Raw genomic sequence first — 16,907 nt, 5'->3', positions numbered from 1 at the left:
AAGTAATTTAACTATATAAACTTCTCAACTAGCTCATTTCTTAGACACTTTAAAGCAACACCAAAGAGTTTTTTGTACCTTAAAATAATGTTTCCAAAATCGTTCCAGTGGTTCATCAACTCGTAACAGGGTGAACGGCACTTCTGCATTCACTTCACGACCCTCTATCGGCTATAACCGCACTCTGCAAGTTTGCCAGATCGGGTAGCGGATGTGTAGTTCGATGGAATGAGACATAAGAAACTACGAATTTGACTTGCTTCTGATGTCGCAATACATCATACATCATAAAATCATGCAACATACTCTACCTTGTCTGTGGACATCGTTATTTGCAAAGCCGGTGCTGGATAAACAAATAGTGTGCGTGCGACAGAGGAAGTGCTTTGGTGTTGCTTTAATTTATTGTATGGCCTCCACATGAACACAATTCCACAAAACTTGTTATGCATTCAGAGTGTCATAATGATCCTAGACTTCACATTTCGTGCAATTTTGAACATGTCAGCCAAACATGTAATTACAACACCTATTTTTTTTTTAAAAACTAGTTGGTGCTATACCGCAAATGAGTGGTTATGGATGGGTTGAGATGGCCCCTTGAGACCAACATACAAAATAAATTTGGCCATCCTAGGTCCTATAGTTCTCGAGAAAGTCACAGAAAACTGTGTCCGTCCTACCCTCCTCTTTTGGGGGGTTCGGTGCGGCGGGTGGGCAACAGATCAAAACAAAAATCGATAGTTTGATGTCATCCCTGTGGGGCTACATGCCCACCAAGATTCGTGCAGCCCGGTCTTTCAGTGTCCCGGGAATCGTTGACATAAAATTACTCAAGGAAAAAAAATGAAAAATGCAGAAAAAAATACGCTCTGACTAAACATATATGACCGCCGCTTCGCTAGCGCGGTGGTCTTAATGATTTAGACAGCAGGAACCGTTAAATCTATACAACTGAGTATAATGATGGACCAACCATATTTAAATCTGTTTGAGGGACAATGGTTTTCAGCTTTTCTCCTTGTCTGCCATCCACTATACCATCGATGATCATATCAATGGTGTGAGGAACATACTTTTCAAACAATTTGCAAAGCTCTCCAATTTCCTGTAAGAAAATAAATGTGTTATGAACTGAAAAGGCATTTCCACAATGATACATACTGTAATGTAGGCATTTATTATCACTATTATTGTTTTATTGTTGTTGCTATTGATTGATAGATGCTATTGGTGGATGCTATTGTTAGATGTGATTGATGGATGTGGAGGTTATTGTTGCTTTATTGATCTGTTGGATTGACAGTAAAACATCATCAATGTCATAGTAACAGCAATGACCTACTGAAACTGTGGCACACATAGGCAGAAAACACAAATTCTGTAATTAAAATATGAATTAATCAATGTATCAAAATGAGTTGATGGTCTCCATTAACGGTGTGTAAAACAACTTATCAAGATACAATGAACTCAACTACTTTGTTGGCAATTAAAATGTGTTATTAGTGGTAGCTGGGTGGTGGAATGACCTGCTTACTCCTATTCAATCAAGTGACTACCAAAGTACATTAATAAAATGTGTACAGTATTTTAAAACCCACCTCTTTAGAACTGATCTTCTAGTTTATTTTTTTGTTTTGGCAAGTAGCCGTATAATAAGCGGGACAATGTATAGAACGCCGGTCATTATTGGGAAAATAAGTCCCTTCAGGGCAAAGCAAGACCCCTCCACTAGCGCGTCGGGGTCCGGTTCGCCCTGTCGGGACTTATTTTTCCAATAATGGCCGGCGTTCTATACATTATCCCTTACGTAGAAAGACTATAGCCTAAAGCGCCCGGCCAATCGTAACAGTCTGCATATCAATCTTTGCAGCCAACCGTATAGTGTATCTCTGTAAACATTGTTGCAATGCCTCGTCATATGCCTCATTTTAACGGTTAGGACAATGCAGAAGAGAAAGTCATCAGTCAAAATAACCTATGGCTGTGAGTTTTGTTTTCAAATGTTTTCATGCATGTCTGGATAATGGGTGAGGAATGTTTAGGAGACAGACTATCCTCAAATTATGGCTGGGGTCTTTTATTTACTTAGGCTGTGCAAAGCACAGCACCTTTATTTGGAGCAGGCTTGTATTCGAGGCAGACCTTTATTTCTTACCTGGTGCGTTTTATTGTGAGACATGCGCTTCGTTTCGTTTGGAGTGGCATACTGGTAGGCTATCAAAAGCAGAAGATGTCCGGTTTGGTAAAGGATTTAATTTACGTTTGGACTCTTTGATTATATTGCTAAATGTTGGGACTGATGGCCACTGAAATCTAGGGGGTATCTGATGGTTCACTGTTAAGTTTCATGTAGTTGAAAGAGTGTCGGGATTTCCATCCGCTGTTTATTGCGAGACAAGGTACCCGCTTTCATTCATTAATTGAACTTGCACTGTGCTGTAATGGAAATCTTATTGTGAATATCCAAATAGGTCTACGGTAGCCTAAATTAAGTTATTTTTTAAATTATGTAAGATTTACTTTTTTATAAAATTTGTAGGCTGGAATGCCTCACAGCCTCTGGCAAGCTCAGAAGGGGGCGGCAAGCAACTGGTAGTTTGAGAGTGACGTGTTGGAGACCTATGGTGTAAGACAACGACTTTTCATTGGCAACAGTATTAAACCAACAATATTAAATATTAAGAAGAGGGAGAGCAGATAGCTAACAAACGTTCAGGAAAAAGTCCTGTTGGCAAATTTGAGGAAGTCTGTAAAGGGGCTATTTCACACAATTTGAGGGTGCTGAATACAAATATTTTGTTTACCAAGCTCAATTATGAGTTTTAAGCTTGCTAATTAGCATAATTAGCATAATTCACATACTTTTTGGTTTTGCCATCAGATATCATAGGAATTGAAAAAAATAAGGCATTAATATACTCTTTATGTATCAGATATGTTGTAGAACAGGACAGGAATTACCCCAAAGACCCTCAAGTAGCAAATGAAAATAAGCTAAAATTAAAATATAAATTTAAATAATAGCTAAAATTCAGTATGACGTTTAGAAACAAAATAGATTCCTTGCTAATAAATTGATAGAATAGTAGGTGTCTACTCATTTTTCTGTAGAAAGTATTTTGTCACTAACTATTATGAACAGTTGTCAGTCTTTACAGAGGATTTACACTATTTTTTTTACTGTTAAGGCTACTTGCCTAGTTAAAACATCTCACTGGTGCTCTTTCCTATCATTCAAATTCCAGCCATGCAGAAAAATGGAAGAGTGTGCATGTTTGAGGAGTGCTGAAGAGTGCTATGGAGATTATTTGCAAAACATTTAGACAAGATATCCTTTATAGTGCAACAAAAAGAAATATTCTCCAGTGCATCATTACTGATGCTGAAAGGGAAGTGGGCCTAGGACAAATCCTCAGCTATGAACTGATTCTTGTCCCTGTACTGTAGCTATTGCAGGTAGCGATGGTTATTTGTGAAGTGGAAATAAGTCATCCTCAAGTGCTGTCTAGCAATGTGGAATGTCCAGTAGTGATCACTGCAAAAACTGCTCATTGAACACTGGTAATAGATGCTCAAGCTCTAGTTATGTCTTTAGGACACCCTTTAGGACTGCAGCACATTTAAGAAGTATGCAGGAAAGTTTGTAAGAAACTTTTGTATTGTTATTTGGTATTTGTTATGTGGTAGCAAATGATGTTAACTATCAAAGAAATAGACCTAATGTAGGAATGCACACAGATATTGCAACAGATATGGTGTAGGCCTATCTGATTAAGACCTGAGTGGTTGAAACGTACTTATTAAATTACACTGGGAGCAAAGAATTAAATTACACTGGGGGCAGCCGTGGCCTACTGGTTGAAGTGTCCTTGAGCAAGGCTGAAGTGTCCTCGAGCAAGGCACCTAACCCCTCACTGCTCCCCGAGCGCCGCTGTTGTTGCAGGCAGCTCACTGCGCCGGGATTAGTGTGTGCTTCACCTCACTGTGTGTTCACTGTGTGCTGAGTGTGTTTCACTAATTCACGGATTGGGATAAATGCAGAGACCAAATTTCCCTCACGGGATCAAAAGAGTATATATATTTATACTTAAGAAGACTATCTTCACTCTTTTCCCTTTGCAACTGTCAAAGAAATCCCATAAGCACGGGAAGGCCTAGGGTAGCCTACATCAGATGGCCTAAAGATTAGGCTCTTCTGCATAGCAGTAAGTGATTTGCATGCAGTAATTTGAACACTGACCTTGATCTAGCCTACTTTGGCTATTTAAAGGTAATTTATTGCCAATACACCACACAATATAAATGAGCTATAACAAACAATAAAGGACTTAATCACACACAAACTACTATTTTACTGACTACAAAAATAATAATTATGTAGGACGTTTAGAAGTTTAAAACGTGCACCAAAAGTGCACCAAATTCAACACAAATGACTCAATACACCTGGAGGAGGCCTGTGTCCTTTCTTTTCCAGATATTTTAGGATTTGGATATCGTTTCAGTATCGAGTATCAAGATATTTATGGCAGGTATTGTATCGAAGTCATAATTTTGGTATCGTGACAACACTATGCCAGAGCCACTCTGTTTTCTAGATGTCGAGGATCGGAGGTTCTACCACCAACAAGTGATGCTGCTCAATGGCATATTAGAAGAGCACATTATCAAGCTCTAATATGGAGGCAAGCACACATACCAAATCCAGTGTTACTAGAAGTAAAATGTTTTTTACTTGTCGGTTGTTGCTGACGGTAGATGCAATTCTGCATAAGGCTTATTCCCGCTATCTAAGTTCATATGTACTGTAGGATATATTCTGAGTTGAAGGTTATCTGTGCAACTTGTTATTGTGATGAAATGCATTAAACACCAAATGAGTGACTCACTATGTTAGCTTAACATAATGATAATGGTAGAGTTGCAACGGTTTGGCTTGAATTCCGTGCTACTTGAAAACAAAGAAGATGGATGTTGCTGTTGGCCAACAGTGTGACACGAGTTAAGCTTGTTTTAAGATGGCAAAAGTTTGAACTAGCCAACTAGCTCCGCTGGTGGGAAAACGCATGGGACTGAGCACTGCGAACGGTGAGTGCCCAGACCCTACATTTACATAGAACTCAGAACTGAGCTTGGTAAACAAAATATTTAGAATCAGCACCCTCAAATTAGGTAAGAAGGGTGGTTTACCTAACCTGACTATCGCCAGATGAATTTTGTTCCACCTAGCTCCACTCACATCCATCTTGGATCGCTTCCGTTGAGAGTGATTTCTGCACCAAATTTTATGGTAGAGCCAATTAGGACGCAGGGCGGGAGTTTCATAGATGTGACATTGCGTAGAAGCAACTGTGAGACTGTTATCAGCGTCACGTGTTGGCTTCGATGTGAGTGGTTGAAGTAGCACGTCAATAGATGACGGACAAGTGGCTTATTCAATCATATGCAAGCATTTTTTGATTAGGCCCAGCCTTCTAAAGCAACACTCCAATGAATTGATCCCAGATGGATGAGTGGAGCTAGGCGGAACGAAATTCATCTGGCGAGAGTCAGGTTATGGTTTACCAACTTTTCCTCAAATTTGGCATCAGAAGTTCTCTTCTGTGAAGCTGCTATCCCTCGAAACAATGTAGGCAATTATTAATTATGATATATAACATGTTCAAATTATATATTTTTTCATATATAAGTCGCACCTGACTATAAGTCACCAGCCAAACTACTGTATGAAAAAAAGTGTGACTTATAGTCCGGAAAATACGGTTTACAAAAACTACTGCCCCGATTTCCACGAAATTTGCTGACAGAGAGAAAGGGAGCTTTTGGAGTGGAGCAGCAATCAATGGAACAGAACTGCAAGCCTTGCCCAAGATCTGTCTTCCAGAATGGCTAATTTACTATACATTTTCACTTATCATGCTGCCAGAGTGTAAACAGGCAAGACCTTTATTTTGAGGAAATTTGATTCCACTGACTCTTTAGAACGTGATGAGACAGCACACTAATCTTGCAGTAAGATGCATCTTTTTTCTATAGAGTTGCATTAACTGCATTAATCTCACTATCAACATCAGTTTTTTTATTGTCAGTATTGTATTTGAATTGTGACTAAATAAGACTAAGACGTGTTATGGGACTGTGTAAGCGTAGTGGTTAAGGAGCTAGGCAGTAGCATGCAGTAGCCGAAAAGTTGTGGGTTCAATTCCCAGTTTCCACAGTTGAGCCCTTGAGCAAGGCCCTTGGGCCGGTTTCACAAAACACACTAAGCTTTTCTCCCTTAAGTATGACCCTTAATGGAAATTAAAGGCTTAATTTCTCCTTAGGTAAGGGATTTATTTGTAGGTGTTGCACAGAATACCTTAAATGGTTTCCTTAGTTAAGGAAAAACGTTTGAAGGGTGACAGCCAAACACGACGCACCTTAGAGCAGTGACATTAATTTCACGATGTTAGCTATAGTGAATAATGCACCTTGTTAATGTTATAAAGCAATAAATAACTCAACCGGTATGATCAACAGACATAGTTGTAACTACCTTGCTAGTAATTTATGCCGTTAGTCAGCAACTCACCAAACACAATAGCCTAAAGCTTAATGATCTTATAATCTTAACTTAATAATTTTCAGTGACATTTATCTATTCATCTTGTAAAGCCTGATATAGACATGAACTGAACAATACTAGCTAGCTAGTTAGATATTATCCTGACTGTCATCAGTGCACCAAAACAAAGTTTTCTTGTTACGTTTTGCCTGGCGAACTGAACCAAAGCTCATGGTAGGCCAACAGTTGGGACATCCGACTTGAATATGTTACCACTATACTAACCACATAATAATAGTATTTGGCATGTTTCTGATAGGCTATTTGATAGAAGAGTATTGATATTAGCGGAGAAGTTTAATTTTCAATTGTCAAAAGTGGTTAATTAACTTAATTTATCAGCATTAACTCATATAATAATAAGGAAGAGTCAGAGGTCCCTTATTTTATATCCCCCCTTATTTAGGCTGCTAAGGTTGTTTGGGCAACGGTTTGAGGGATTTCTTATAAGATAAGGAGAAAACCTTAAAAACTTGAGGAAAAATTTTAAGGAAACCTTAAGCTTTAATCAGATTTTACAGGGGGGAAAAACTTAACCTGTGTTTTGTGCAACTGGCCCCTTAACCCCAAGTCGCTCCAGGGACAATGTAATCCCTTGTGAAATGAGTTACATATGTAAATCACTTTGGATTAAATGTGTCTGTTAAATGAATAAATGTTAAAAATGTATTAAATACAGTGGTGCCAACAATTGAAGAATGAGTCTTTTTGTTAAAAGATAATTATACTTTTTTTCAGACATTTATTTTTGTCTTACCTCTTTTTACATAACTTTTAACTTTTTACATAACTTTACCAGAGATATCAATCATTTATATATCCTACACATTTATAGATCCTACACTCATATAGTCACAAAACAAAAACAACAATATAATCACTTTACCTTTATAGATCTGTTGCTAACCCACTTCTGCCAGTATGGAGTGAAACGCAGGTTTTTGGGGTCAACAAACACCATTCCACAGCGGGAGACAGTGGCAGGGGATGCATACTGCAAATCTCCCACCTGTATTTTAGACAACAATTTTTACAGCTATTTTACATAACACTTTACACTTAATACTTTACCCAAAATGTAGGATGAAAATTGACTTGAGTTGGACACAGTGACTCTCAACTGATCAGACCTCTGGATCTGCCATTTCCCATGGGCAAAAAGTTATGACCCAAAGTTATAAAATGAATAGCATAAACACCACAAAATCTGCTTATCTAAAATTTAACCAAGTGTTATTAATCTTACATTAAGATTTAAAAGTCTTGTTGGTATTGTTTTCCGTATAAAGAGACTTACCAAGTGTTTTCTCATGAAATCATTTGGCTTAATTTAAGAAGAGTTTGACCTCTTTTAAGATGTCTCATCCTGAAAACAAGCAAATTTGTATGCCAGTGCATTAAGCAAATTACTGTAAAGCTAATTTGTCTCAATGAGACTCCTTAAGTCTTTTTAAATTAAGTCAAAATGATCTTTTGAGACAGCGCTAGGTAAATCTCTTCACACTAAAAACAATAGCAAATTGTTTTTTTATCTTAATATAGGATTAATACAATATATTGCAATATAATTCGAAACTGTGCACTGCAAAAAATGTCTATTTGGTATTGTTTTTAGTATGAAAAGACTTACCTAGCGCTCTCTCGAAATATCATTTTGACTTAATTTAAGAAGACTTTGACTTATTTTAAGGAGTCTTATCAAGACAAATTTGCTTAATGCACTGGCAGAAAAATTAGCTTGTTTTCAGGATAATATGTCTTAAAATAAGTCAGACTTTTCTTAAATTAAGTCAAATGATTTCACGAGAAAGCGCTAGGTAAGTCTCTTTATACTGAAAACAATTAAGCAATATAGCACGAGTGAGAGTGGGGTTGGTCATGGATATTCCCACGGGTGTTGTTTGGCCGTAGCCACGAGGCCGGAGGCCGGGTGGCGCAGGCAACAACAGCCGTGGGAATATCCATGACCAATCCCACGATCACGAGTGCTATATTGCTTTTATACAACAATTCTACCACAAACTAAATAATCTGAAAATATTGCATGCTACAAGGACATGCATGTTACAAGGACACTGGGCCATGTCATGTAAGGGACATGGTACTGCAAAAAAACGGAAACATAGTCTACAGTGCTGAACCACTCAACTTTATTAATGTATAGTGAATAAATGTTACACTACTGTGCACAGCCTGACGTGACTATGCTAGCACGTTAGCAGCGGTTAGCTAATTATACTAACGTTAGTTATCCTTCTCCAAGTGACAATCATATTATACACAATGCTGGCAATGCTGAGAACAATTAGCATCCTCGTTTATCTTACTTACATTGAGTTGACTGTGTGGCTTAATCCACAGATGTGGTGAAGCACTGTTTCGTTATGGTTTGCTAAGGAGTAACCCATTGCTTGAGAGAGCTGGGTGTCAAATCTTCGCATTGTATCGCGGAGTGATTTATTATTAGCTGTGCTGAGGCTGAGTTGAAATGTCCAGGGATATTCCAACTCATGGAACGTCTCTCGGCCAATCAGAAACAAATAAATAGTTCCATAGAACCCAATTGTTGTATAATACAAACTATTTTTTTTATCTTGATATAAGATTAATAATCTTTGCAGTGTATATGAGGCAATACATTGTGATCTTTTTTTAAGTCTAATTTTTGAATAAACTGTGACAACACCACAGTGCTTCCCTTTGAATTTTTACCAGCAGTGGTGCTGTTGCAGAAAGTTGGTAACTGTGCTATTAAGGGTCTGGGTCCTTAAATGGTGACTTCTGACAAATGTTGTTGAATTAAATGGACAGATTGAGAGTTACAAATATGACATAACCATCAATCCACTTAACAACAATACAGTGTATTGCTTTGCATGTCATAAACTTTGTCATAAACTATAGATGCCAACAATGGTAAGTATTAAAACCGTGCTTTCTCTTTTCTCTCTCCAGCTCAACCAATATGCCTGTGAGTCAGTGCAATAATCAGAATAATTGACTTAACTATTCACTGAGCTAATTTAAAACAGTCTGATTCAGCTAGTAGGTATACATTGAAAATATGATAACATAACAAAATACTGTACATAAATGTAGAAATATGACAGAGAAGAGGCTAAATAGTAATAAAAAAGCACAACTGAAAATGTACCTCAAACAGTAGTGCACAGTGATTCTGCAAACGAATCCTCTCTCCATTGGCCAAGGTTAGCAGCTTGTTATCATCCATCACAGAGTTCATGTTTTCCACCCACAGAGCATCAACATCCCCATCAAATAATATGTACCTATGAAATTCAGAATACATTTTTTTACTTTTTGAAGAACTGGTATGCAAAGTGAGGGAGAAAGGGAAATCAAGGTACATGTCATAGAATAGCCATATGCTGGACAAAAGGGTGTACAGTAAAGTTCTGTTTAATGTCTTGACCATTCTGGATACCAGGGACAGAAACTGTGGGGTGGGACAATCATCTTATGAATATATACCGTCCCTGTTAGGAGTTACTTTGATGTTACTTGTAATGACCTCCTTGGGATATTCCATATAAGTTCAAACTGTGTGCTCTGTGTGTTCACTAATTCACGGTTGCACCCACTTCAGGTGTATTTGTTTCGCAACATGCACGTAAAAAACGTGGCGGGGTATGTACAAACAGGCCACACTGAGGAAAAAGCGCAGACTGCCTGTCGTGTGAGTTGCGAGTGGCTATTTGCGCTTTTCTGTGTCATGCATATGCATTCATAGGAGGGTCAGGGGAAAGTGGGAGTATTGCGCAAACACAGGGGAGGAGAAATGCTAATAGCGATTGTTTACTGTAGGTATTCCGCCACACTGCAAAAAATGAATTCTAACCAAGTGTTATTGATCTTATATTAAGATTAAAAAATCTATTTGGTATTGTTTTTAGTATGAAAAGACTTACCTAGCGCCCTCTCAAAAGATCATTTTGACTTAATTTAAGAAGACTTTAACTTATTTTAAGGAGTCTTATCAAGACAAATTTGCTCAACGCACTGGCAGACAAATTTGCTTGTTTTTAGGACAAAGTTGCTTAACGCACTGGCAGACAAATTTGCTTGTTTTCAAGATGAGATGTCTTAAAATAAGTCAATTTTTTTTTTTTAATTAAGTCAAAAGATTTCACAAGAAAGCGCTAGGTAAGTCTCTTTATACTGAAAACAATACCAACTAGTTTTTTTTTATCTTGATATAAGATTAATAACACTTGGTTAGATTTTGTTAGATAAGCAGTTTTTGCAGTGTATATATATATAAAGCCCTTCAAACCATCACGCCTAAGCTTTTTTTAGTATATTTTTGGGCTTTTTTATGCCTTTAATGAGATAGGACAGTAGAGAATGACAGGAAGTGAGTGGGAGAGAGAGTCGGGGAGGGATCCGGAAAGGACCACGGGGCGGGAATCGACGAACCCGAGTCGCTGGCGTACGGTGCAGGTGCACCAACCAGTTGCACCACAGCTAGAGCTCGTAAGCTTTTATTTTTACGTGCTTCAGTTACACAGTTCTGTGTAACGAGCATTCTCCCATTCCCGCTTCTGTCACACCCACAGCACGGAAGTTCGAAATCAAGAAGGCCTTATGAAAGAGGCGTGATTTATTTAAAATAGAACCAGACCATGTTATGAAAGATTAATAACACTTGGTTAGAATTCATTTTTTGCAGTGTATATATTGCTGTCATATATATATATATATATATATATATATATATATATATATATATATATATATATATATATATGACAGCAATATATGACAGCAATTAGGGGAAGGGGCATCCCTATATATATAACGTAAACACGCAAAATGAAGGGAAAGGTGTAGAAATGGGATTGGGCCCAATATTTCTGCTGTTTTTTAGTGGAATATACAGTATATAGGTTCCAAATATTGGTTATCAGTCTCCTTTATTACTAATTGGTAACAGCATCGGTTAACCCTTTAGATAAAATCCATAATCTCACCTTCTTTCTTTTTTGTCAGTGGGCTTGTTGATGTCTCGAAATATGTTTGAAAGTATTCCATCTGTCCAGTCACGGGTCACAGGATCAAGGATTCCGTAGAGTTCAATAACACTCATGGCTTTGGCGTTTAGTGCATATAGTTTGGTTAACAGGCCCAACCTACATTAACACAAAAGACTTAGTTCACAAATTATCCATAGTTTTCATACTGTGCAAACACTGACAGCATTAACATATGTATACCAGATATACCATATGCTCAAATGCAAACACATGCACATCAACACATGCCCATACAGTAGTTAGTAAAAACATGACTTGATAGAGACTTGTGGCCTTTTAATGTAAAGCTTAGCATTGACAGTGAATATAATTCTGTAATAACAACCTTGTCTGGGACTGACACAGGGTGTTAATAACCACAGACTTTCCTCCACCTGTTGGTCCCACCACCATTGTAGTGTGTCTGGTCATCATAGTTTCGTACATCTGCACTACTTTGTCCACCTTTATGAGTCAGAAAAAATGTATCAGCATTGTGAAGGAAAAAGGTGTGATGCATTATTGTGATGGTAAGTCATTTGTGTAACTTAAAGTTTGACCTGGTTGGGTAGCATGACAAATTTGTTTTCCTGGAGGATCTGCTCCACTGCATCGTTGAAGCTGGGATAACGTACACGAGGGCAGTCTAGCCCTGGAAATAGGTCCAAGATTAAGCCAAGAAACAGAGGAACATCCTCAAATACAAACTTGGGGAGATTCATGTCTCTCAGAGCACGCATCAACACTACATCCTGTTAGAAAGAGGAAATATAGTATTAGGCGGTGTTCAGAATTACATGCGGTTTCAACGTTTGAGGTTGCATTTTTTTCAGCAATGGGTTGTTGCTTAGCTGCCGGTCTTAGCTAAGTCAGGGAGCTAGCAATTAAGTTATAACGTTGTATCATAGCAACAACATGTACACAATCAATATCTACATTGCATATTTTTAACACTCACTACTTTGAAATACTCGCATGCTGGAGGTGAAAAACTTGTGTCAGTGTGAATGCCGCCTTACTATAGAGTATTATAACATACAGAAATTGTCCAAAGAACCAAAACAAAAAAACTAAAACAAATATGTAGACAGATTGAGATAATAACAATAATAATAATAATAATAATAATAATAACAATAATAATATTATTAATAATAATAACAATACATTTGATTTGTAATGCAGTTTACATTTTCAAGAAACCCCAAAGTGCTACAGGATAAACATGACATTAAAACTAAATAAAACAATATATAGTTGTGCTCATAAATTTACACACCCTGTACATACACATACTAAAGTTGACTAAATACAGGAATAAAACATTTAGAAAGTGATCTTAATTAACAAAATGAGGAAAAATCCAACCTTTAAGGACAAATTTCTTTGTGAATGAATAATGTATCGTAAATAAATAACATTTTCTTCTGCAAAAAAAACAGGGGCCATAAACAGTATACATACCCCTATGTTAAATTCCCATAAAGGCAGGCAGATTTTTATTTTTAAAGGCCAGTTATTTCATGGATCCGGGATACTATGCATCCTGATAAAGTTCCCTTGGCCTTTGGAATTAAAATAGTCCCACATCATCACATACCCTTCACCATACCTAGAGATTGGCATGGTTTTTATTTCAGTCAGCCTAATAGCTGGTTTGATTTGCATTGAGAGATAATCTTGTGGAATCGTGAGATATGGTGAAGGGTGTGTGATGATGTGGGGCTATTTGAATTCCAAATGCTAAGGGAACTTCATCAGGTAAAAACACAGTAAAAAGGTCAAAACAGTCTAAGGGGAAAAAGAAAGGCGTCCGAATGCAGCTATGGCAATAAACTAAGGAGAGGCCATAAAAGACAGCTCTGGACCACAAAATATAATTTCTTTAAGCCATATTATTTTGGACCAGTAATTGTTAAGCTTACCTCATTAAGGTCTGGTGAACCTCTCTTCAATTCTCCAGCCATCACCAACACAGACTTCAGAGCACGCAGCCCAAAATCATAATGAGATTGCTTGGATAACTGTTCACGTGCCAATTTATACAACACAGTCATCTTCTTGGCCAAAGTCTGTTTGTGGGAGAAAAAATACCTTTCAATCTATGTAAAATAGAAGAAATTAATTTACAGGAAGTGAAATGGAATGGAATATCCCAACACATTTTGTTTTGATATCACTTGTGTGACCAGTGTCTTACTTTAGCCATGAGGAAGCCCTCAGAGAACAACATGATCTCACAGATCTGCTGCAGGTCAGGAACGATAACCACCACAGGTCGGAATAACGCTTTTACTGATTCAGGCAACTCTGTACGACCTGCATAGCCTGGGTTCATGGTGATGAAAATCCCCATGCGGTCATCAAGGTTGATCTCTTGGCCCTCAAACTTTAAGACCGCAGAAACAACAAATATTCAGTACCGGTTAAGAGTTTAGACACACCTAATCATTTGTGTTTTTCTCTTTATTTTACACTGTAGGCATAGAACGAAACTGAAGGTCAAAAGTCTAAAAGAGCACACATGGGATTATGTAGTAAGCACAAAAGGTGTAAACAACAAAACAATGTTTCATATTATAGGGCCTGTGTCCACACAAATCCTATGAAGTTCAGTGTTTACAGCACGCACACTCAGGGCGCTTCAAGTTGAAATCTTCAACTTTTAGAACAGCGCTGTGTTCGTCAATGTCACTTCTCTCTTGCTAGCCTAGTTATTATAAGATTAATCAAACTTTGTTAGATTTTATTTTTTGCAGTGTCTTAACCACTTGGATTAGAGACCTGTAATGGCTGTTGTGTGCTATGCGTGTCATTTCAGAGTTCTGAAGAGAAGCAAAGAGAAATTCGCTGCAATGGAAACCTACCATAACAATCCTGTATGCATTTTATCTGGTACAAGCAAATCATTTAAAGCAGAAGACAAAACGACTTACATGGAACCGTTTCAGATGTAAAATCAGAGCATTGCGGATTGTTTGAATTTGAGAAGAAATGACTGAGAGCACTGATGCATCAATCCTGTTGAACTCGTCAAAGCAGCCCCAGGCCCCACATTGAGCAAGCCCAGAGAGAATCTTTCCAACTGCCTGTATGAATAAAAGCAGCGAGGAGAGATAAAAACAAGCTTTTATAGAACAGGGCCCAGTTTCCCGATAAGACACGCTCTTAAGAGGGTTTTCTACGTTTCATCTTACGATCGTTCGTTTGGTTTTTCCGACTGTTTCCCGAACATGCTCGTAGCGTGAACGCGCGTGCACTGCTCTTAAGATGCTCTTAAGGGGAGCTGTCCACGTTAATAGTTCTGAAATATCCTCTGATTTCATGGTGATGTCAAGTGACTGCACGTCACAGCTATAGGCCTACCGTTTAAGCTTCGGATCTACACATTAATTCACATCAATACGAAAATAGAAACACTTCGACATCTGCATGTAAGCATCCCAAGTAGGTTATATACCACACACAGACATAAATAATTGTAATTATTCACTGCAAAAACTGCTTATCTAACAAAATCTAACCAAGTGTTATTAATCTTATATCAAGATAAAAAAAAACTAGTTGGTATTGTTTTCAGTATAAAGAGACTTACCTAGCGCATTTGACTTAATTTAAAAAAAAAAAAAATTGACTTATTTTAAGACATCTCATCTTGAAAACAAGCAAATTTGTCTGCCAGTGCGTTAAGCAAATTTGTCCTAAAAACAAGCAAATTTGTCTGCCAGTGGTTGAGCAAATTTGTCTTGATAAGTTAAAGTCTTCTTAAATTAAGTCAAAATGATCTTTTGAGAGGGCGCTAGGTAAGTCTTTTCATACTAAAAACAATACCAAATAGATTTTTTAATCTTAATATAAGATCAATAACACTTGGTTAGAATTCATTTTTTGCAGTGTTTAAGATTAGATTGTTGCACCATGCAATAGGCTACTTTTTCGCTGTGTCACATGTTTGAAGATAAGAAAGAGGTCGAGTAAAGTGAGGAAATGTGTAGGCTTAGATTTTGATGCAGTAGGCCTACAGACTAAACCACATGTTCCTTTCTCTGCTTGTACCCTTATAGGCCTAATAAAATATAGCCCTCACTTAGCAAAGATAATGGCAAACTATTCTGGCAACATCTCGTTTCATAACTTGATTGTATTTTTGTCCGCTTTTCATCACATTATTATGACCATTAAATGTAGGCTATGCTGTTTTGCACGCTAAAATCTAATTCATCACAGGTAATGTATATGTATTCTAAGTTGTAATTCCTCTGTATGTCCTGTTGGTGACCTCAGTAAGAAGTACTGTTAAGACGCTCTTAGCCGGTAACGACAACTCTGGAGCACTCGTAGATCTACGTTTTCATGACGCTCTTAAGCTACGATGGTTTCGGGAAACAGTCGGCAAATCTTAAGACGTTCGTAAGAGGGACTTTACGCCACTCTTAGGCTTAAGATGCTTTCGGGGAACTGGGCCCAGTACAAATTACATAATTGTCACATAAAATATATAGTTATGGATTTAGCAGACGCCTTTGTCCAAAGCGACACATAAATACAAAACAACATAATAATATATAAAATTGAAAAGGGAACAGATTAGAATGTAGGTCAAATATAATAAGGAGAATAGTTATAATACACAATAATATCAAATCAATCAATAGTCTAATAAAAAGCAATGGAAAAAAGGGAAAGGCAATAATAAAACAATAATGTCCATTCAATCAATAATATAAAAACAATGACATGCTAAGACTACATTAAGGAGAATATCAATAACAAACAATAATGTCAAATTAATTAACAGCCCAATTAAAACTAGAAATGTAATTCTAAGGAATTACCAGTGCATGAAAATGCTAAAGTTGTGATGTAAAATATCATGTATCATAGTTAAAATAGATAATACAGAGATGGTTACTACGGTGATGCTAGGATAGACATGGTGGCTGCATAGCTTAATAAAAGTTGATAGTTTAAAAGTAGACTGTTTAAAAGCTGAATGTAGATAGTTTAAAAGTTGTTGATAGCCAGTAGATAGTTTAAAAGTTGTTGATAGACAGCTAGTTTAATAGATAGTTAAAAAGTAGACCGTTTAAAAGTTGAAGGTAAATAGTTTAAAAGTTGTTGACAGACTCGAAGTTTAATGAATGTGTAGATATTTGACGATAATTTGACGAAAGTTGGAATGGCTCTATAGTTTGCTAGCAGTTATGCTAAGATTTTTTACTATGCTAACCATGCTACTTAGCTAATGTTTTATAGCAGTGCTA

The 16,907-nt window shown here is 37.2% G+C and overlaps 1 protein-coding gene across 2 annotated transcripts in view; it reads right to left on the bottom strand.

Moving 5' to 3' along the window:
- Positions 1–16,907, bottom strand: part of dnah10 (dynein axonemal heavy chain 10) — a 313,740-nt gene that overhangs the window by 98,356 nt on the left and 198,477 nt on the right. For both annotated transcript variants that reach the window (XM_042101375.1, XM_042101376.1), the window contains 9 exons: positions 14,580–14,732; positions 13,844–14,032; positions 13,569–13,715; positions 12,204–12,395; positions 11,990–12,108; positions 11,602–11,760; positions 9,765–9,900; positions 7,497–7,619; positions 977–1,108 (listed from right to left, as the gene is read on the bottom strand). In XM_042101375.1, coding sequence (XP_041957309.1) covers positions 977–1,108; positions 7,497–7,619; positions 9,765–9,900; positions 11,602–11,760; positions 11,990–12,108; positions 12,204–12,395; positions 13,569–13,715; positions 13,844–14,032; positions 14,580–14,732 — 1,350 coding nt within the window. The remainder of the gene's footprint in view (positions 1–976; positions 1,109–7,496; positions 7,620–9,764; positions 9,901–11,601; positions 11,761–11,989; positions 12,109–12,203; positions 12,396–13,568; positions 13,716–13,843; positions 14,033–14,579; positions 14,733–16,907) is intronic.

This window comes from Alosa sapidissima, chromosome 8 (genome assembly GCF_018492685.1).
Source record: "Alosa sapidissima isolate fAloSap1 chromosome 8, fAloSap1.pri, whole genome shotgun sequence".
NCBI lineage: Eukaryota > Metazoa > Chordata > Actinopteri > Clupeiformes > Clupeidae > Alosa > Alosa sapidissima.
Note: the sequence above shows the minus strand (reverse complement) of the source record. Positions and strands in the feature narration are given on the sequence as shown.